Source organism: Pieris napi, chromosome 11 (assembly GCF_905475465.1).
Source record: "Pieris napi chromosome 11, ilPieNapi1.2, whole genome shotgun sequence".
Classification (NCBI taxonomy): Eukaryota; Metazoa; Arthropoda; class Insecta; order Lepidoptera; family Pieridae; genus Pieris; species Pieris napi.
The window spans coordinates 6413622-6438246 of NC_062244.1; the positions used below are offsets into that span (position 1 = coordinate 6413622).

Consider the following 24625-nt stretch of genomic DNA (forward strand, 5'->3'; position numbering starts at 1 on the left):
TTAAATTAACCATAATAACAGCAACGCGTAGTTTACCGTGACTATCAAAACCAGACTGGATAAGAGATTTAAGTAAATATTTGTATATATATCACGATAGTAAAGATAGTACAATTTAATATAATTTTAAAATAGTTTATTAGTGATAGACTCGGGCATATAGAACACGCCGTAATGTTCCGTTGACTCGACAAAATCACAAGTTGCTCCATTTCCCGAAGGCTGCCGTGATGTGAATCTGTATAAAAGATAAAGGAAAAACTATTTCCACGGCTAATTGCTTTCTCCCTGACTCGACTTACCGCGACTCACTGGGAATATAGAGCAACTTTATATTGATCTGTTGCTCAATACGGAAGCTGTTTAAAATTACCTAGATTGGTAGGATTTTAATAGGGAGATTTGAAAACGTTTAGTGGTAATAATCGTTATCATTTCGTGATTTTGTCTAACAATTGTTCTTGTGTGGCATAATATACTGATAGCCCCAATAGGCCAATACTATTCAATCTTCTTATTCACTGGAAGGTTCTTAATACTATGTCAACGCGCATACTTCATACAATAATTTCGTTGTTTATATAGCGTAAACGTGGGCATAAATGCATAACAGTAATAGAGATTTAAATTGCTATGTATCTACTTGAAACTAAAACAAAATAAATCAATAAATAAAGCGCTACAATCTTTTTAGGTCTGGGCCTCAGATGTCTGAATCTGTGTCATGATCAATTTTTAAATCTAATAGGCAATTAGGTGATTCCAGTGCCTGACACACGCCGTCGACTTTTTCGGTCTAAGACATGTCGGTTTCCTCACGATGTTTTCCTTCACCATTCGAGCAAATGTTAAATGTGCACATAGCAAGAAAGTCCATTGGTGCACACCCGGGGATCGACCTCAGGGATGACCTCGCATGCTGAAGCCAGTAGGCCAACACAGCTCCCAAATAAATAAAATAAGTTTTTTTTAATTCCAAAAAAACTAGTTTATATTTAGATATTTTCAAGTTTAAGCATGCCTAACCCATGTCTGTTTCCTCATGATGTTTGCCTTCCCTGAAGGTACTAGTATTAATTTGTATTACTGCTTAAACATTAAGGAGTACAAAAACTACTAAGAGGTTTAAACTAAAATTAAAACCGCGCACATATAAAGAAAAATCACAACACATTCATACAGTATATTATTCAGTAATGGTTCCAGTATGCGTAAAAATGACTTACATTCTACGGTTTATTATAAGCCTAGTCCACAAATCGTAATAATGATAACAGTATTGATAATAATGATATTAATTCATGCATAATATCTCGTAATATAATCCTACATTAATATCATTTCATTTGATCTATTATGAAAACCTCTTTTATCGGAATAATAGGTTTTATTCGAACAATAAACTTAATGAGAAATTAAAGTTTAACTTCGTTAAATGGAATGAATGAAAACGCTCGTTTTGGAAAAGCGAACGAGAAAATGAAATTTTTTAAAAAGAATTTTAAAACTTGCTTTCCGGAAAATAATGATGTGAAAAAATGTAGTGAGCGTGTCGTACTCTGTAAAATTGCGTTATTTTTGTTATAATAAGTTTCGGCGCGAGAGGAATTTAGGAATTTCATTTTATAACGACGGATTATTTCCACTGTTTTTGTGTAAATTCTATTTCAAGGTTTATTCGAAAAATACATACTAAATAAATTGTACACCACACCTGTACTTTTCCTTCGCACTTTATTAAAATTTATTATTTAACAAAAAATCATATCAAAATACACGAAATCTCCATCATACCGCTAAGTCGCCAGTAATTTATATTTGTTATAATCTCTTCATTGCTACGATTTATTCCTTACCTTAAAAGTTAAGTTGAAGTAAGCTTAATTGGAACGAAGTCCCTTACGGCAGGCTTGGAGGAGATAGGGATTTTGCTGCGCGACCGAACTGAAAAAATTGTGATAGTAAAACCGTAAGAAAAGTCCGTTAAATAAAACCGTTAAATGAGACGTGCGCAGGCGCGACAGTCGTATACACAACTCACAAGCGAGTATTGCGAAATATTTTTTAGTCTGTGTTTCGTCGGAAAGGAGGACACACGCGTGCACGCTTCCCAAAAATGGCAGAAAAAGATAATACGAAAGTTAAGGAAAGAGAGTTTATCGTTGTTTAGCCGTTGAAAAGGTAGTATTGCTTCCCTCATGTTTTGATTTTCGACTATAAATACAGCCGTAAAACAAGCACGGTTATACAGCATTAATTATACAGTTCTAACCAAAAATTGTCTATGAAAGAAAAATAGGTATTCATCTTAACACGCTATGCCATCTTATAGAAAAATCTAATGCTCTTCAGTATTAGTTATATTATAATAAAACAAAATGAAGATTTCATAAAATGTTTATTTATCACCAGTTTTGTTTTCTTTATTAGGGTCGGGAAGAAAATAAACCACGCTCGCTTGACCTGTAAAAATAAATATGAAATATATTTTATATGACAATTTCAATGTCATAAAACCAAATAATTCAAATATCGCTGTCCCTTTTTAATAACGTTTTTCATGATAGACGTTTTATGCAATCAGGTTATATATTGGAAGTTAAGTCAGTATATACGTAATAATTATAAGTAACCAACGTCTTTATATTTATTTATTATAATATATCTACATAAAAAGGAGTATATAGTTGTACCAAGCCATAGAAAGCCATACAAAACAAAAAGCCGTTGCAAAAACCTTTTATCGCTGACATATCCTATTCCTATACAGGGTGTCTGAATAAGGGTTATAATAATCCACTTTCATGTATAATTAAGCGCTGTTAGCTTCATAAAGTGGCAATTAAAATTTAATATTGCGTTTTGTTAAAACATTACGAAGCGAAGTTGGTAGCAATGTTGTACAGTAACAAACACTCTTATTATATCGTCAGTACGTTTGAATGGATTCAGATACTGTTTGGTCGGATATATTATTTTTTTGCTCTGAATTATAGTAAAATATTTATGTAATTTATTTAAAATTAATCGGCCATTTTGATCTCGTACTACTAAACGTGTGAATATTGTGTAATATATAATTAGATTAAAATTAAATATTGTTATTTGTAGTACATTTACAAAAGTTTATATTAAACATATTAACACTTACATAGTGAAGCAACTGATAAAGTTAAGAACGGGGCCATACATCCCTTCTCTAATAGAATAGGAAACAAAATATTTCCCAAAAGTGATCCCAGTCGACCCACTATCATTACTATTGAGAATGTTAGAGCTCTGAAAATAATGATTAACTTCTTTATAATTCATATTTTTCATAACAAAGCGATTATGGCTGTCAGCACGCCTCGGTCTTTAAACTACGAAATGTACTTTAATGATTTCACAGACAGATTATTATTATTGTATGTATCACTGTATAATAATATCTGTTATCGCAAAATAAACGTACATTGCCGAGGATTGAGAGTTGCTAGCAACTAGTGTGTGTTATGCACGCCGTGACGCAATTTAAATGTGATAAAATATTTCTTTAACATACAAAAATTACAAAGAATAACTTACCTTAATTTCGTGGGAAATATCCTTACAACAATATTGGATTGTAACGATCCATTAGCTTGCATAAATGCACAAATAAAAGATATGAGGAAGGCAATTTGTGTTGAAGAGTTCGTATAGTACAAACTGCTTGCGCATGCGGCGCATAATAATTGTACTACAAAGATCAATAGTCTATGTCCTACCCAGTGCACTAAAACACTGGCTACTCCAACAAAAACCAGTCCAGTTATACCCAAAAGCATGGAATTTATATACGTTTCGGAGCCACTCACTTGCTGAAATTAAAAATCTTTGTTTGAGTCCTGCGCCTGAAGCAATTAAAGAGGCATCAAAAACAGAAAAAAAAACATTTCACAAAACAACTTTAAAAAGCTATATGTATAGTATTCTAAAATGTATTTCCAAAACGACTGCTATTATACTTACGTATATAATATACATGGTAAAATTCACTTATTTATTGTAAAATCTTTAATATAATAAATTAGCTCCTCTTATATCTTAGCCGCATTTTATAGAGATAAATAATTGTTAAACTGAATATGTTCTTTAATAATTTAAAAAAAAAATTCTTAAAGAACATATTCAGTGAAGTACGCGTAAAAACCTTGTAATCTAGAGCCTTATTAAAACCCAATAGATTTTTGAACATCGTCTAAGATTATATCCAATTTTAATTTGAATGGATATCAGGTTAATTCTGAAATCATTGGAATTATCCTACTCGAAGGAGTAAACTGTCCGAAAAGGTAAGTTAAAGTTAGTACCGGCTCGCAAATATCTGGGTGTGTAACGTCCGCGTTGCTTATACTCTGATTATTTTTGTAATTTATCATTTCACAGAAGCGCGATGAGTGTCCGTGATCATTATAAAAATGTTCTACAGTCGTTGATATCTGTGGGTACCATAACCGCAGGCAAGTGTATCTGTAAATAAATACTAGTTCTATACGTTGTTAGATTAGATAATTATGTAATAACATAAGACAGTTGTAAGTGGGGACTGAACAAATGAACCGACTTTGTACACAAAACTTTTTACGGTAGAAGAACAGAGTTGCGAGATTTGTTTTTTTACAAGTTATGTTTTATGGTTGTTTGTTTAATTGTTATTGGTTGGTAAAATGTATTAGATATTCGAATGAGTACTGCGTAACATACCACTATACTTCCAATTAAAATTTAGTTCATAAAGTATAGGTAACATCATATTTTCAATAAAAGAACCTCATTTATGAGAAGTTTTTGGGAAGGAACTGGCTTTCTTAAAACAGAATTTTCCTAGCAAAAAACCCCGAACTAATCAAACAAACATAATTTTGGGCAATCATTTAGTCACATTGGACTCAACTTAGGCACAATAATTGTGTGAATTATATCATACTATTTGCACATAGCCACATAAGCGAGTTAAATGAAAATTTAACGGAAATAATAACACACTAGCTGTTTTAAAATTCGTTATAAACAAATTACGCCAAAACCACAGGTGACTAGTATATAAATTATAGTTTGTGTCAGAGTTATTTCAAATACAAACTGTCTTAATTAACCCCATGAGAAATCATTGATTTGTTCCTATTTGATAAACAATATTAATACAATTTTCGCAAAACATGAGAACTACTCCAGAATCAAAGTTCATTTACCTCCATAAAGTCATGAACTTGTAACCTCACTTGTCAGATGGTTTAAGCGATATAACTAACGTTGCTGTTAATGATTCATTCAATGTATGAAACATTAATTCAAGATTAGCTTTACATCTCATACTACATAGTTCCACTATAATCTATATATATAAAAATGAAACCCGTTTTCAGTTGTCACGAACAACATGAAAACGGCTTGACCGATTTGTCTGATTTTTTTTAATAATATACCTTGAAGTACGAGGATGGTTCTTACGGAGAATTTTTTTTTTTTTTAATGAAAACGTCTAAAAACAACACTTTTCTATATTCCCATACAAAATATTCGTAATAATACTCAAAAGTCAATTTGAACTTTAATACCATAGCATAAAGTTCAAGTATTAGTGGAGGGGTTCCGGGAAGGGAAATTTTTATTTTTTGACATAATGTATTTGATGTCTTATCAATTTTCTTTTTTTTATCTTACTAGCTAGACCGGTGTCCCGAATAGCAAAATAGGTATATTAAACAAATAAAGAATCGACTGTTAGGCGGTACGATGTTCGCCAGGCCAGCTAGTTGAAAATATTTTGAAACACAGCTGTACTCCACGTCTCTTTAATAACTTTTAAAGTTTTAATACTTATGAATAAATATGGGAAAAGGTGCTACAAAACTGTTTCGACGGTAATTGAATCGATAAGAAGGTTCTCGGCGTAAGACTTGTACGTATAAATTGTAAATACTAATATGTATTGCGACTGTACACATACTTACGTAGACAAACAAATGAACGTCATGCCACATATTAAAATGAGTCGGTAAACAACTACTTTATCGAAAAGATGCTTCACTTCAAACAAACTGTTCACTATTTGTTTCTTGAAATTGGTTTTTATATCTTTATCTAATTTATTTGGAATGTCACATTTTAAATGTTTTATCTGAAACCATTTAAGTTTTGTTTAATTATATTTAAATTAGTTCTTCCTCATAAATATGATATACCTGTCCAAGATTTGACCTTCCATATTTTAATCTATTGCATTACCTGATGTCCAAAATACTATCAAACTTCACTAGACATAGAAAATTTGATATTTTCCTTTTCCCACATAATAATTGCATAAATAGTTTTTAATCTACATAAAAGGCCGAAAAAGTACATTTTGTAGTTATGTGACGAGATAAATTAATTCCATCAAATACTCGGCCCTCTTACAACATAATTAAACATTAATTCCTAAATTACAGTTTTATGCATAATTATGAGCCTATATGGGAAACTTTATAATGGAAATGGAAAGTTTATCACCTATTTTGCAAACGTAAGTAGAATATATTTAAAAAAAAATCTGTGGCGTCAGAACCTCTTAGGTCTGGTCCTCAGATTCCTGATCATTTTTCAATCTAATAGGCAAGTAGGTGATCAGCCTACAGTGCCTGACACACGCCGTCGACTTTTTGGGTCTAAGACAAGTTGGATTCCTCACGATGTTTTCCTTTACCGTTCGAGCGAACGTTAAATGCGCACTTAGAAAGAAAGTGTATTGGTGCACAGCCGGGAATCAAACCTATGACCTCAGGGATGAGAGTCGCACGCTGAAACCACTAGGCCATAGAATATATTTAGAGAAACATTTTTTACATACAGGGAATGTATCAATAGGTTTCCCCGTATTTTCATGATATATATACTTCAGAACATCCAGTGCCTTTTCGTTATTACCGTCAGAGAGTAAAAATTTTGGACTTTCTGGTAATTTACAATACATGATAAAGGCTAGAAAACTCCATATTGAGCATACATATAGGTAAATGTTCCACGAATGAATTTCTGAAACAAATAAAACTAAATTTATAAATATATTTTTATAATTATGTTAAAAGGTTCTTTGTAAAAAAAATCTTGTGTTTTTATACTAAGAATAGTTTTTAGTTTAGTACAGTGTTTTAGTGTTTCGTTTTAGTTAATTTACTTCGGAGTTGTTAGGAAGATATTCCATTAGCAGGAAGATAGCTCATTTGCATACATTGTCTACACTTGTGATATCAATAAAGTGTTTATTTTATTATTTTGAAATACTGTAATCCAACTAAAGTAGCATACACATTTATTAGAGCAAGTAGGTACGCCTACCCGAAACAGTTATTGTTGAGCTGGAGACCAAAGAGCCTAATACACTAGGTTCCGTCCTGTGATCTTTACAAAATACCAATTTAAAATGACATTTATACCGTACCAAACACCACGTTTTATCTTAGAAATCGATAAAAAATTACACTACCAGATTGGAACAATGATTGCCAGTGTATATCACTGGCAATCTACTACGTACTTTCAATGTAAGGCATTCTTCACTTTAAATAAAATAAATTTAATGTCATGATAAGTAATAGTGGGATGTGACACTGTCCACAACAAAATAGGTTCAAAAGATTTTCCAATATAATTTAAATTTGTGCCTAAATCAAATTATTAGTGCAATAGTTATCTAGGTCATGAACTATTGATAAATCCGTCAATGGGTATCTTAACTAATTTCTAATATTGATTGATTTGCTTCATTTTGATCTCACAAAATATTTTAGATAAGCAGTGTTAACCTTAGAGCTGATTTACATAGGGTCAGTAACTGACTACAAATTCGAGGCAAGTCAGTGCTGACCCGAAAAAAACCCTGTGTAAACTGATTTGAAGTCAGTACAGTGGCTTGAAGTCAGCGCTGACTTGAATATTCGGACACGAATATTTTAAAGTCAGTTGCGACTGACTTGTCTACTGACCCTGTGTAAATCTGCCTTTATAGTCAATGCGTGTAAAATCAAGACACTGAGGTCCAGTCCAACTCTTTCCTTTATATTATTACTCTTTCTTTGATATGCAATTAAAACATGCAATATCAAGAACTGGAATTTCATTGGGCCTAAAGTCGACAATATGTGATATATAATATCAATAAAAATTAAATGTGTGAAGAATTCTAAGGCCAAGCCGCGCTATTGGATTATGGTTATTTGATACACAAATTTAAGTTTAGTATAAATATATAAATTTTCGTTAAATATATTTAATATATTTAAAATTGGCTGGAGCCAAAAATCAGCAGAAGTTGTAGTTTAATAACTTAATTGTGATAATTTAAACTATAAAGCGAGGTTTCATGTACCTACTTCAATACAGTTTTACACTTTTAAATTTAACGAAGATACTGGCGTCGATAGAGCAAATTTTATTATAATGTTCATGAAACTGAAACACGTATGTTATAACTCACCAAAATATCCATTCCATAAACTTATATTTAATTGTGTTTGTGGTAAAATTGCCCAAGACATTAGAGATAACACAATAATCGAAATAGACATGAAGCCACCGAAAAGTAATAAAATTCTGTCTCTCAATTCCTTCTGAATTAACTCTGACAGCATTGTTGATATTGCTGCATATGTTATACTCATACTGAAATAGAAAATATGTAAATACTAGATGTTGCGTCTGTAAACTGAATTTTAGAGTATCTATTAAAGAAAATTACTTTAAACATGCGAACAGAATAATCGCTAGAATTGCTTTTCTAGCCAGGGCAAATTTAAATATTTATCATTTATGTTCAGTACAGGTTGATTATTGACATTATTGGATAGAACATTAGGTACATGTTTTATTAAGTATCAAGGCCATGGAGCACATTTCCACTTCTGTTTTTCTTAATTAGGAGGAAAGTGCTTTCCAACCCAAAACACTTATTCACGCTGGTAATCACTTCCGTAACAAGTAAAAGTAACAAAGACGAAGTTAAAGGAAATTATGTTCAACATTAGGTTAAGAGGCATCTTTTTAGAATTTGCTGTAAAGGTCATACAAAGAGTAGTTAAAAGAAAACCGACTCCGACGACAACATATTCGGGGAATTATCTAGGAAATATTAAAAAAAAATCACTTCCGTAGCTTAGTTGGTTAAGATTCCGTATAACGAGGCACTGAAGGTTGATCACCTATTTTCTTAAAACGTATACATCAGACAGAGGATACATCTGCCCGGGGCCTATATATGTCCTAATAATATACTTACGCGATACCTTGAAGCATTTTCACAATCACAAGCATCCAATATGTCTGACTTGTCCCTTCAAGTAAAGCAGTTATAAATATGCCAAGATTTCCGGTTATTAGAAAAATACGACGACCAAATGTGTCTACTAAGAAGCCAACAAAGAGACTGACTCCAATTTGACCTAAAACATGTTACCTTTATATTCTGAAACTCCCGTTTTTGTGTAATTTTATTATAAAATGTTTCTTACATCAATTTATTATATAATATCAACTAAAACCGGAATTTGAGTCAAATAAAAATGGCATCGTATTTGTTTAATATAGCAATATAACAAAAATTTTGCTTGTTGTTACCACCACACTATAACTATAGTGTTTTTTACGTAAATATAATATATGAAATATTCTAATGTTAGGCAGCAAACTACGATTTTTTAATAAGTGGTTAAAGACAAAAACATTGATGTTGATGCATTGATGCCTCCGGCAGTGCGAGAGCCCAGCTCACAACACAAGAGCTCACAAGCGCGCTGCCGGCCTTTACAGAATTGGCACGCTCTTTTCTTGGACCTAAGTCGAAATACTTCAGTGGGCAGTTTATGTAGATTTCTATAGTTATGGTTAAATTCGTCGTTATAATATCACCATATCATAATTAACAAATAATGCCTAAAGTAATATTAGCACTTACCTACAAATGGCATAGAGTTTAACCATCCCTTTAGCATCATATCCATATTTAAGTCACATTCGGCAATTGGAAGAATAAACGAAGAGGTAGTTACTACAGAAATAGTGGCCATGATGGCGCAAAACGACGCAAATAAAAGTCGCAAATGGAATTTACCAAATTTACATAGAGTTAATGCTTCTTCTAATACTATCATGGGATCAGTCTGCTCTGAGTTTTCTGTAACTGAAAATATATTCTTTAATAGCCGCTTCTGTGGTTTTGCGGCCCCCAATGGCGATTTTTTTTTTCCTCAAAACAAAGTTAGATATAGCTCATGTGTGACCTGTGCTTACCAACGCGAAATATTTTTACTTTAGCCTCAAAACTTATATTGAATAAGTTTCTACCTATAATACGGAGATATCCTATACAGACGTTTTTGGTTTTTTTTCTTAATTGGAAATATTTAAATTTACCGAGAATTTAATCAGGCTTACGCTATACAATACGATAACCAAAAGTATAATTTTAATCCGTAATAATAAGTATCGTAACTATTGCGATACTCGAATATACCTAATTGTATATTCTATTTATTTATAATGATTATTAAACTAGAATACTATATTTAAAATAGATGTATATATGATATAATATTAAGCTAAGCTGTATATAACAATAAAATTATAATAAATAGAACACAAAAATAAATGTGAAGTTTGATCACTACCCTACACTACACGTGCTTACAAAATAAACTTACCTTCATTTTGACTTTCAATATTCAAATTCATTTTAATTTTTAAAAAAACAAAACAACAGTAAGGCAGTGCAAATTATACTGAATCTTGTCTTTTAACTTATTAAATAATAATGTCAATGTTTAACTGATAAAATCATTTGCTTATGTGACGTAACACAGTGTACATTACTAATTACTACTCCACAACGTTACATTTATTTCGTAATTCGTAGATTAGGTAGGGAAATGTATATTATGAAGTGACTAGTAGTCAAACCTGGCCTGAAGTTGAAGTATTGATTGTGATTTTATTTATATATTGAAAACATTGTCTTAAAATTAAAACAAAACATTTAGATAATGAATTTAAATCCTAGTGAACCAACCTTATAGAATTGGTGTGATAAGTTTGTAAGTTCAAGAAAAAAAAAAGAGTAAGGACTAGGACTAAAGAAAAGAAAGAAGTAAGGATAAATGTATTACAATGCTCTTTTGGAACCTGTATTCGTTAGTTTGGTGGTTTTAATTACACAAACCGTCAAGGGTATGTTGAAGATGTTAGTTCAGTGCCATAAAGTAAGTTAAATCGTACGACATTTTCATAAAATTGTACTTTGTAAATCAATCAAATCTAAACTTGATATTTCTAGTATTTGTACGCCAAATACAGAATTAAGATAAACATATTTGTAAATAAATTATACAAGTATTATAACATTGTATAATATGAGACAAAAATTACAAATTAATGTCTGCACATATAATTTATACCTTACCTCTAACCATAGACGAGTATTATAAATACGAAGTATCCTATATCGTATCCTTTGGAATGTGTGATTTAAAAGAAAATAAAATACATTGATTTGAAAAATAAAACCGCGTCGCTTATTTGTGATTATACGTTCTATGAGAGACACTTGGAAGGGAAAAGCACCATAGCAATTCGCAACACGATGGTGCATTTCGTTTGGTTGTCATTGGTCAAACGCAAAGGTGGATCGTGTCGTGTGTCACGTGATCTAATCACATGAGAAAATTATTACATGTCATGTCAATTTTATCTCAAAATTATGTCAAGATTTGACAGCTCGATTGCGTTGATTTTTTATTAAAAATGCATAGTTTACATGAACGACTACGGAAGAACGGAATGTTTTTCTCATAATCTCTGATATAATAGTATATATACTATAGTGAATGGAATTCGAACGATAAATATATTTTTAATTAAGCATAATTACAGCAACGCGTAGTGACTGATAAAATATTAAAGTAAATATTTGTATATATATCACGATAGTAAAGATAGTACAATTTAATATAATAATAAAATAGTTTATTAGTGATAGACTCAGGCATATAGAACACGCCGTAATGTTCCGTTGACTCGACAAAATCACAAGTTGCTCCATTTCCCGAAGGCTGCCGTGATGTGAATCTGTATAAAAATAAAGGAAAAACTATTTCCACGGCTAATTGTGTCACAGCAACTTTATATTGATCTGTTGCTCAATACGGAAACTGTTTAAAATTACCCAGATTTGTAGGATTTAAATAGGTTATGAGATTTGAAAACGTTTAGTGGTAATTATCGTTATCATTTCATGTTTAGTCTAACAATTGTTCTTGTGTGGTAAAATATACTGAGGCTATCAAATAACAATAAAGCAAGTGCTAATCTATCTAGAAAGAAAATTCCATTAGTGCACAGCCGTGGTTCGAACGCAGGATCTTGTAAGGGTCGCACGTTTCCGCCAATAGGCCAATACTATTCAATCTTCTTAATCACTGCAGGGTTCTTAATCACATACTTTATCAACGCGCATACTTCATACAATAATTTCGTTGTTAATATAGCGTAAACGTGGGCAATAACAGCAATAAAGATTTAAATTGCCATGTATCTAGTTTAAACTATTCGCGTTTAAATTTAATATATAAATAGATAAAATAAGTTTCATAATTCCAATAAAACAAATTTATATTTAGATATTTTCAAGTTTAAGCATGCCTAACCCATGTCTGTTTCCACGATGTTTGCCTTCCCTAGTACCTACAGTACTAGTATGAATTTGTATTACTGCTTAAACATTATAAATAAATAAGGAGTACAAAAACTACTAAGGGTAAAAACCCTTGGTGCCTTACATTCTACGATTTTTGTAAGCCTAGTCCAAAAATCGTATTAGTGATAACAGTATTGATAATAATGATATTAATTCATGCATAATATCTCGTAATATAATCCTACATTAATATCATTTCATTTGATCTATTATGAAAACCTCTTTTATCGGAATAATAGGTTTTATTCGAACAATAAACTTAATGAGAAATTAAAGTTTAACTTCGTTAAATGGAATGAATGAAAACGCTCGTTTTGGAAAAGCGAACGAGAACATGAATTTTTTTAAAAATAATTTTAAAAGTTGCTTTCCCGAAAATAATGATGTGAAAAAATGTAGTGAGCGTGTCGTACTCTGTAAAATTGCGTTATTTTTGTTATTATAATAACCGAAACTTATAAGTTTCGGTGCGTGCTCATCGACAAGCCGCCAGGATGCTTATAAGTCAAAATACAGACAACTTCCTTGCGGGCCCGACGAAAGCCATTTATGAACTTAAAACGGGTGCCTTTTACTTTTAGACGTCCATTTAAGCGTACAGTAAAAATTATTATTAATCTCAAATAATATAAGCAAGTGGTACACAATAACCTATTGCGATTTTTTACTGTTTCTAGGATAAAACTAAGCTATATAGAATCTAGATGTGCAGTTGATGATATTTTTGCGACCCGATTGCAAGGTATAAGCATAATAGTATGCTCGATTCTTACATATTAAATACAAACATTTCAGTCTTCCCTGGCCACGTCTGTACGCGATAAACTCAAAAAACTACGGAAGAGAGATAGTTGTTAAAAAATGATTTCCATAAACATTTATTATTTCACAAAAAATCTTGTCAAAATATACGAAATCCTAGTCATACCACTAAGTTGCCAGTAATTTATATTTGTTACTACTGTTATTTCTTACCTTAAAAGTTAAGTAGAAGTAAGATTAATTATTCGTTAATATATTATTATTGATAAAATTTATAAAAGAACCAATCTGATTCTTGAAAAAAAGTATCAATATATCGCTAATCGAACTTTCCCAATTACTGAGTCATAAAATAACTCAGTAATTTTACTATAAAAATAGAAACCGACTCTTTTCAAGTTACTATTATACCTATTTTAAGTTGTTTCAGATCAGTTCATAAAAAAAAAACTTTTATGTGATACTTTAGATTAAGTAAGGTTTCACAAAATCGGTTATCACACGTTGAGCGTTATCAGTTCCTATTTACCTATTTAGAAAAGGTCTAAATGCATTTAATCTGAAGGTATAAATCGGTCACTAAACTGTGTAGCTGAATTGCAATATTTGCATCATTATTTCTATATTCTACGGTTAGAAACGATTCGATGGACGACTATAAATACAGCCGTAAAATAAGCACGGTTATACAGCATTAATTATAAAGTTCTAATCAAAAATTAACTTTGAAAGAAAAATAGGTCTTAACACGGTATGCCATCTAATAGAAAAATTTAATTCTCTTCAGTATTAGTTATATAATAAAACAAAATGAAGATTTCATAAAATGTTTATTTATCACCAGTTTTGTTTTCTTTATTAAGGTCGGGAAGAAAAAAAACCACGCTCGCTTGACCTGTAAAAATAAATATGAAATATATTTTATTTGCCAATTTCCATCTCATAAAACCAAATAATTCAAATATCGCTGTCCCTTTTTAATAACGTTTTTCATGATAGATGTTTTATGCATTCAGATTATATAGGAAGTTAATATAGTATAAACGTAATAATTATAAGTAGCTAACGTCTGGATATTTATTTATTACAATTATATTACAATCTAATATATATACAATTCTCGTGTCACAATGTTCGTTCCCATACTCCTCCGAAACGGCTCGACCCATTCTTATGAATTTTTTTATGCATATTCAGTAAGTCTGAGAATCGGTTACTATCTATCTTTCAAACCCCTAAATTTTAATTTTTTAGATAAAATTTTTTGTTTTTATATTTTTATACAAAAAGACAATACAACCCCAATTAATTTCACAGAAAAACCTTAAAAGTTTTCGTTCCGGAAAACCGAGCAGTCTCTGGGGTCGCATACCAAAATGTTCCATGTATGGTATGTATGGTATGGTATGTACTAAAAAGGTAGGCTAAGTAAAATCACATTAAGGAGAAACGAAGTTCGCGGGGGCAGCTAGTATTTGTATATAAAAAAGGAGTTTATAGTATGTTGGAAACAAAAACTATACATAGTATTTCGGTCCACCGCGTCGAACTTTACAACTTATTAGCCAATAATAACATGTTATTCACGCAACACAACCAAATTAAAACTGTTGGCACTACACGAAGGTGCATTACAACCAAGCCATAGATATAAAACAAGTAGCCGTGGCAAAAACCTTTTATCGCTGACATATCCTATTCCTATACAGGGTGTCTGAATAAGGGTTATAATAATCCACTTTCATGTATAATTAAGCGCTGTTAGCTTCATAAAGTGGCAATTAAAATTTAATATTGCGTTTTGTTAAAACATTACGAAGCGAAGTTGGTAGCAATGTTGTACAGTAACAAATACTCTTATTAAATTGTCAGTAGGTACGTTTGAATGGATTCAGATGCTGTTTGGTGGGATATACTATTTTTTGCTCTGAATTATTATAGTAATATATTTAAAATTAATCGGCCATTTTGATCTAGTACTACTAAAAATGTGTGAATATTGTCTTATATGTAATTGAATTAAAATTATTTATTTATACTTAATTACCTTATTTTTGAAAAAGCTGCTAAAAACAATTAAATATTGTTATTAACAGTACATTTAAAAAAGTTTATATTAACACTCACATAGTGAAGCAACTGATAATGTTAAGAACGGGGCCATACATCCCATATCTAATAGAATAGGAAACAAAATATTTCCCAAAAGTGATCCCAGTCGACCCACTATCATCACTATTGAGAATGTTAGAGCTCTGAAAATAATGAGGTTTTCACTTCTTTATAATTTATATTTTTCATAAAAAAACCATTATTGCTGTCAGCACGCCTCGGTCTTTTAAACTACGAAATGTATTTTAATGCTTTCATAGATTATAATTGTATGTATAACTGTATAATAATATCTGTTTTCGCAAAATAAACATACATTGCCGAGGATCGAACACACCAGGTCACGATTGAGAGTTGCTAGCAACTAGTGTGTGTTATGCACGCCGTGATACAATTTAAATGTGATAAAACATTTCTTTAACATTCAAAAATTACAAAGAATATTTACATGACTTACCTTAATTTCGTAGGAAATATCCTTACAAGAATATTCGATTGTAACGATCCATTAGCTTGCATAAATGCACAAATAAAAGATATGAGGAAGGCAATTTGTGTTGAAGAATTCGTATAGTACAAACTGCTTGCGCATGCGGCGGAGGATAATTGTACTACAAAGATCAATAGTCTATGTCCTACCCAGTGCACTAAAACACTGGCAACTCCAACAAAAACCAGTCCAGTTAAACCCAAAAGCATGGAATTTATATACGTTTCGGAGCCACTCACTTGCTGAAATTAAAAATCCTTGTTTGAGTCCTGCGCCTGAAGCAGTTAAAGAGGCATCAAAAACAGAAAAAAAAAAACATTTCACAAAACAACTTTAAAAAGCTATATAGTATTCTAAAATTTGTAAACTATTTTCACTATTTTCTTGTAAAATATTTAATATATATGTACGGTATCTATACTAATATGCAACAAAGTGTAAATAAATAAATAATATCTATAGAAATAAGAGAAGCTATAGCTCCTCTTATTTCTTTCCCGCATTTTATAAAGATAATATATTTTAAAAGAATTTTTTTAAAGAACATATTCAGTGAAGTAAGCGTAAAAACCTTGTATTCTAGAGCCTTATTAAAACTCAATAGATTTTTGAACATCGTCTAAGATTATATCCAATTTTAATTTTAAAGGATATCAGGTTAATTCTGAAATTATTGGAATTATCCTACTCGAAGGAGTAAACTGTCCAAAAAGGTATGTTAAAGTTACTACCGGCTCACAAATATCTGGGTGTGTTACATCTGCGTTGCTTATACTCTGATTATTTTTGTAATTTATCATTTCACAGAAGCGCGATGAGTGTCCGTGATCATTATAATAATGTTCTACTGTCGTTGATATCTGTGGGTACCATAATCGCAGGCAAGAGTATCTGTAAATAAATACTAGTTCTATACGTTGGTAGATTAGATAATTATGTAATAACCTAAGACAGAAGGTCCCTTATGTGGGGATTGAATAAATTAACCGACTTTGTACAAACAACTTTTTACGGTAGAAGAACAGACTTGCGAGTTTTTTTACAAGTTATGTTTTGATGGCATTTTACATTTATACGAAAAACTTATATTGGTTGGTAAAATGTATTAGATATTCGAATGAGTACTGCGTAACATAACACTACACTTCCAATTCAAAATTTAGTTCATAAAGTATAGGTAACATCATATTTTCAATATAAGAACCTCATTTATGAGAAGTTTTTGGCAAACAGAGCCGTAAACATTTCTTTAATAGCTATTAACGTTTTAATGTTATTTAATATTTATTTATGATTAAATATGGGAAAAGGTGCTACTCTCTAAGCCCTAAGGTTTCACTATCAAGTAGCTACAAATACTGTTTCGACGGTAATTGAATCAACAAGGAGGTTGTCGACGTAAAACTTGTACCTTATAATTAATATATATTGCGAATTTAAACATACTTACGTAGACAAATAAACGAACGTCATGCCACACATTAAAATGAGTCGGTAAACAACTACTTTATCGACCAGATGCTTCACTTCAAACAAACTGTTCACTATTTGTTTCTTGAAATTGAATTTTTTATCTCTATCTAATTTATTTGGAATGCCACATTTTAAATGTTTTATCTGAAACCATAATATTTTTGTTTAAATTTAAATTAGTTCTTCCTATACATAAGTATAATATATTCATATTTTATTTATTTTTAATTATTTTTATTATTACTTTATAGGTTAAGAAAATTGAAAATACTGTATTTGTGTTAAAAAAAAAAATTTAATAAAAAAAGTATAATATATTCTAACACTTCACATTGAAAACTTGACATTTTCTTTTTCCCTAGTTATTATTGCATAGTTAGTGTTTAATCTACATACTTCAATAGCATCAAAAAAGTGTATTTTGTAGTTATGTGATGAGATATAGTATTTCCTTTAAAAAATGCTCGGCTCTCTTATGACATAATTATACTTGAATTCCTAAATTATAGTTTTATGGATAATTATGAACCTATATGGGAAACTTGACTAAGTTTAAATTAGTTTATAACCTAATTTGGAAATGTATATATTATACGTAAAATTTGAATTTGAATTTTGAATTTCAAATTTTAACTGACTAGACGTTTTGTTTGAATCAGTTTTTTTTTTTTTATTAAAATACAAATTAATAATACATTAAGAGAAACATTTAATTACATACGGGGAATGTATCAATAGGTTTTCCCGTATTTTCATGATATATATACTTCAGAACATCCAGTGCCTTGTCGTTATGACCGTCAGAGAGTAAAAATTTCGGACTTTCTGGTAATGTATAATACATGATAAAAGCTATAAAACTCCATATTGAGCATACATATAGGTAAATGTTCCACGAATGAATTTCTGAAACAAATAAAACTTAATTTATAAATATATTACATTTATGTTCAATTATAATATTACAATAAAAGGTATTTTGTCATAATTTCATGTTTTAGGTCATGAACTTTTGATAAATCCTTCACTGGACTTCTTCCTAACTAATTTCTAATATTGATTAATTTGCTTCATTTTGACCTCACATAATATTTTAGATAAGCAGTGTTAACCTAGTAATTAATGTACGTAAAATCAAGACACTGGGGTCCAGCGTTCAAACTCTTTCTTTAATATACTCTTTATTTGATTTTCTTTGATATGCAATTAAAACTTGCAATATCAAGAACTGGAATTTCATTAGGCCTAAAATCGACAATATACTGAGGCCAAGCCTCTTTATGATCTGTAGCGCTATTGGATTATGGTTATTTGATACACAAATTAAGTTTAGTATAAATATATTAATTTTTGTTTAACATAATATCATAACTGGCGTCAAAGACTAGCGGCCATTGCAATGGCATTTAATAACTCAATTGTAATTAATTTAAACTATGAAGCGAGGTTTCATGTAATTAAACACAGTTTTACACTTTTAAATTTAACGAAGATACTCGCGTAGATAAATCAAATTTTATTATAATGTTCAGGAAACTAAAACACCTTTGTTATAACTCACCAAAATATCCATTCCATAAACTTATATTTAATTGTGTTTGTGGTAAAATTGCCCAAGACATAAGAGATAACACAATAATCGAAATAGACGTGAAGCCACCGAAAATTAACAAAATTCTGTCTCTTAATTCCTTCTGAATGAACTCTGACAGCATTGTTGATATTGCTGCATATGTTATACTCATACTGTAATAAAAAATATGTAAATACTAGATGTTGTGGCTGTAAACTGTATTTTAGAGTATCTATTAAAGAAAATTACTTTTAACGTGCGAACAGAATAATCGCTAGAATAGCTTTTCTAGCCAGGGAAAATTTAAATATTTATCATATATGTTCAGTGCGGGTTGATTGTTGACATTACTGAATAGATACGTTGAACTAGTATAACATTAGGTTAAGAGACATCTTTCTGGAATTTGCTGTAAAGGTCATACAAAGAGTAGTTAAAAGAAAACCGAATCCGACGACGACATATTCGTGGAATTATCTAGGAAATATTTAAAAAAATCACTTCCGTAGCTAGTTGGTTAAAATTCAGTATAACTAGGCACTGAAGGTTGATCACCTACTTTAATAAAACAGACATCTGCCCCATGGGGCCTATATATGTCCTAATAATATACTTACGCGATACCTTGAAGCATTTTCACAATCACAAGCATCCAATATGTCTGACTTGTCCCTTCAAGTAAAGCAGTTATGAATATGCCAAGATTTCCGGTTATTAGAAAAATACGACGACCAAATGTGTCTACTAAGAAGCCAACAAAAAGACTGACTCCAATTTGACCTAAAACATGTTAACTTTATATTCTGAAACTCCTGTTTTTGTGTAATTTTATTATTAAATGTTTCTGACATGAATTTATTTTATAATATTAACTAAAACCGGAATTTGAGTCAAATAATAATGGCATCGTTTTTGTTTAAGATAACAAAAATGTTGCTTGTTGTTACCACCAAACTACAGATATAGTGTGGTGTTTTTTACGTAAATATAATATATGAAATATTCTTATGTTTGGCAGCAAACTACGATTTTTTAATAAGTGGTTTAAGACAAAAACATTGATGTTGATGTTGATGCTGAGCTCATAAGAGCTCACAAGCGCGCTGCCGGCCTTTTCAGAACTGGCACGCTCTTTTCTTGGACCTAAGCCGAATTGGTTCGGAAATACTTCAGTGGGCAGTTTATGTAGATTTCTATAGTTATGGTTAAATTCGTCGTTATAATATCGCCATATACCTACTATTCGTATATCATAATTAATAAATAACAGATTAAGTTAAGTAATATTAGCACTTACCTACAAATGGCATAGAGTTTAACCATCCCTTTAGCATCATATCCATTTTTAAGTCACATTCGGCAATTGGTAGAATAAACGAGGAGGTAGTTACTACAGAAATAGCGGCCATGATGGCGCAAAACGACGCAAATAAAAGTCGCAAATGGAATTTACCAAATTTACATAGAGTTAATGCTTCTTCTAATACTATCATGGGATCAGTCTGCTCTGAGTTTTCTGTAACTGAAAATATATTCTTTAATAGCGGCTTCGGTAGTTTTGCGGCCCCCAATGGCGAATAATATTTTTTTCCTTAAAACAAAGTTAGATATAGCTCATATCTGTGACCTGTGCCTACCAACGCGAATTATTTTTACTTTAGCCTGAAAACTTATGTTGGATAAGTTTAAATACCTATGATACGGAGATATCCATTACTGTGTCTGATGCATTTTAATAAATATCTTATACAGACGTTTTTTTGTAGCTTTTACTGTTTTTTCTATACAGACGTTTTTGTTTTTTTTTTCTTAATTGGAAATATTTAAATTTACCGAGAATTTAATCAGGCTTACGCTATACAATACGATAGCAAAAAGTATAATTTTATTCCGTAATAATAAGTATCGTAACTATAGCGATACTCAAATATACCTAATTGTATATTCTATTTATTTATAATGATTATTAAACTAGAATACTATATTTAAAATAGATGTATATGTGATTTAATATTAAGCTAAGCTAAAACATATAAATAATCATTATAAATAAATAGAATATACAAATACTATTTATTTATAATGATTATTAAACTAGAATACTATATTTAAAATAGATGTATATATGATATAATATTAACCTAAGCTGTATATAACAATAAAATTATAATAAATAGAACACAAAAATAAATGTGAAGTTTGATCACTACCCTACACTACACGTGCATACAAAATAAACTTACCTTCATTATGACTTTCAATATTCAAATTCATTTTAATTTTTAAAATAACAAAACAACAGTAAGGCAGTGCAAATTAAACTGACTATTGTCTTACTTTAATCAATAATAATGTCAATGTTTAACTGATAAAATCATTTGCATATGTGACGTAACACAGGTGGCCTTACTCCACAACGTTAAATTTATTTCGTAATTCGCAGATTAGGTAGTGAATTGTATAATTGTATATTATGAAGTGACTAGTAGTCAAACCTTCCTTTTTTATTTGTTTGTTTTAGCTGCTCTTTTTAAATTAAGACTTGCGATACCGTGAAGTTGAAGTATTGATTTCGATTTTATTTCTATATATAAGTAAAAAAATCATTTAATCATATAACATAATGTACACTTACGACTCGTCAGTAAAGAAATATTAATAGTTCTAATTTTACATTTACTGCCAGATTTGAGATCAAGGGCGTAGAACTCTTTTTAATCTCCATTTTTTTTACACAATGTTTGTAAGGAGCTGCAACCATTACACCATGTTCCACATGACATATCAAGTAATTTATATTATAACAAATTAAAAAAAAAAAAGACGTGGTCGTGGTGGACGTATCAGCAGGAGGCATGGTGAAATGGGAACACGCAATTGCATTCTCGTGGGAACAACACGCAAACACATACTCGACATAGTCGTCATTTAAAACATTGACTAAAAATTAGAACAAAACAGTTAGATAATGAATTTAAATCCTAGTGAACCAACCTTATTGAATTACAAATAAGTTTGTAAGTTCAAGAAAAAAAGTGAGTAAGGACTGGGACTAAAGAAAAGAAAGAAGTAAGGACAAATGTCTTACACATGATAAAACATAAAATGTATCATATAAAAAAATCCCATCTTGCGTAAGAGTCTCCTCTATTCCCTTATATTGTTGTCCGTGATTACTTGAGCGTTTTACCGAAGTAATCTATGACATCATCAGGCCACCTTCATCGTGGTGTGCCATCACTTTATTTCCCAAATTAGTATCAACTTCATCTTGTCATTTGTGTCTTCCACATTTGGCCTGTGTCTTTGAGATCTGCCCTTTATATTTAGGGTCTGTTTCACAATGTATGGATAAAGTACCAATACCAGTAGCTATGCAATACATAAATTATTTGAAAGATAAATGGTGCTATTTGACACTTCGTCAAACTCATAACTTATGATGGACTTAATGTGACGATTAGCGCTATCTGACAGCCGTGAAACGCAACAATAGTGTTTATCCTACCAATAAGTAATAAATAGCTAATTTGGAACTTATGTAGAACTTAACCGTACATTGTAAAATAGACCCTTAATATATTATATCGAATATAAAAACATATTTTTTTAATTTTGATACCGATCCGTTCATTGACAAAACGCACCATAAGCTTGTTGAGTAAAACCTTTTAATCATAAGTCAAAAGTTAACTCATTTACTTCTATTCATGAACTTGTTCCCGTTCCAAGATACTGAATTAAAATTTAAGTTTTAATGAATGCTCTTTAGGAACCTGTATTCGTTAGTTCGGTGGTTTTAATTACACAAACCGTCAAGGGTATGTTGAAGATGTTAGTTCAGTGCCATAAAGTCTGTTACATCGTACGACATTTTCATAAGATTGTATATTGTAAATCAATCAAATCTAAACTTTATATTTCTTGTATTTGTACGCCAAATACAGAATTAAGATAAACATTTTTTTAAAGAAATTATATAACTTGAATAACATTGTATACTACGAGACAAAAATTACAAATTAATATCTGCATATATAATTTATACCTTACCTCTAAACATAGACGATAGCCATGCATTATAAATACGATGTATCGGAGATTTCGTCTTGTTACTACATACATTATTTTGTTATGTACTATATTATTTTATTATTTTTTTAATATTTGTATATAGCTAAGCGTAATATTTACACTTGAAAACGTTTTACACATATTTTTTTAAAGCCACGAGAACATACAATTATATTCTATTGTATCCTTAATTCCTTAAACTTAAAAACATGAGAATATCGTGTCGTTTGATTTAAATCTCTGAATAATACTTTTTCAACACATACAGAGAACTTTACATGATCAAGCACCTCTGCAAACATCAAATGAGACCTAAATTAGTTTAGTTCTTGGCTGCAGATGCATAGTTTGCTACCCATCTCATAAATAAATGAACCACATTGACTAAGCTTTATCAAAGAAACAGAGTATTCCAGTAGTAATTTACTTCAAGGGTGGATGATATTAAATTTTAAAATATGTAAGAGCAGTGTTGGCCTACTGGCTCCAGCGTGCGACTCTCATCCCTGAGGTCGTAGGTTCGATCCCCGGCTGTGCACCAATGGACTTTCTTTTTATGTGCGCATTTAACATTCGCTCGCACGGTGAAGGAAAACATCGTGAGGAAACCGACATGTCTTGGTCCCAAAAAGTCGACGGCGTATGTCACGCACAGGAGGCTGATCACCTACTTGCCTATTAGATTTATTCCGAAATCTGAGGCCCAGACCTAATGAGATTGTATCGCCACTAAAATAAAATATGAATTTCAATTAGGTATATTGATATTTTTTTATTTTCTTATTTCTTTTGTATTTAATAATTAGTTTAAGTTCTTAAATACAGACCAAACATGATGATTGAAATAGAATCGAACGCGAATTCTATCCCATACATTAAACAGTTAAATACCATTTCTTATATTAAATCTTAAAAGATAACCAACAAAATTGAATGCAGTTAAATAATATGGTTCCATTATACAACACGCCAACCGCTCGTAACCGGTGGGAAATGTTCCATCACGTTGCAGAACTTATGCGAGCTGCATTACAACTTGGAGTCCCTGTTCCCAACAATATATAACAATAATAATGGCGCTACAACCTCTTTAGGTCTGGGCCTCAGATTTCTGAATCTGTTTCATGATCATTTTTAAATGTTAAGTAGGTGCGTGACACACGCCTCTAAGACATGTCGGTTTCCTCACGATGTTTTCCTTCACCGTTCGACCGAATGTTAAATGCGCACATAGAAAGAAATTCGATTGGTGCACAACCGGGGATCGAACCTACGACCTCAGGGATGAGAGTCGCACGCGGAAGCCACTAGGCCAACACTACCCAACAATATATAGGATGTTTTTGATTTTATATCGTGTAAAGGAGATAGAGCACGATTGACGACTACCGTGACC

At 31.0% G+C, this 24625-nt stretch overlaps 1 protein-coding gene across 4 annotated transcripts; it reads right to left on the bottom strand.

The window, feature by feature from the left end:
* Window positions 1-2381: 2381 nt before the first annotated feature.
* On the bottom strand, window positions 2382-21518 carry LOC125054106 (synaptic vesicle glycoprotein 2B-like). 4 transcript variants are annotated; one of them, XM_047655795.1, is made up of 10 exons: window positions 21399-21518; window positions 20453-20677; window positions 19773-19935; window positions 19144-19328; window positions 18304-18488; window positions 5979-6145; window positions 4335-4494; window positions 3568-3842; window positions 3152-3279; window positions 2382-2463 (listed from the first exon to the last, which is right to left on the bottom strand). In XM_047655795.1, exons 1-10 carry the CDS (start codon window positions 21427-21429, stop codon window positions 2399-2401), a joined length of 1584 nt encoding a protein of 527 aa, XP_047511751.1. In that variant the 5' UTR covers window positions 21430-21518; the 3' UTR covers window positions 2382-2398. The 4 variants fall into 4 exon arrangements, with proteins under 4 accessions (XP_047511751.1, XP_047511750.1, XP_047511748.1 ...); XM_047655794.1 differs by lacking the exon at window positions 5979-6145 and adding an exon at window positions 17560-17726 and having other exon boundaries at window positions 21399-21517; XM_047655792.1 differs by lacking the exons at window positions 18304-18488; window positions 19144-19328; window positions 19773-19935; window positions 20453-20677; window positions 21399-21518 and adding exons at window positions 6854-7038; window positions 8480-8664; window positions 9278-9440; window positions 9953-10177; window positions 10698-10850.
* Window positions 21519-24625: the final 3107 nt, after the last annotated feature.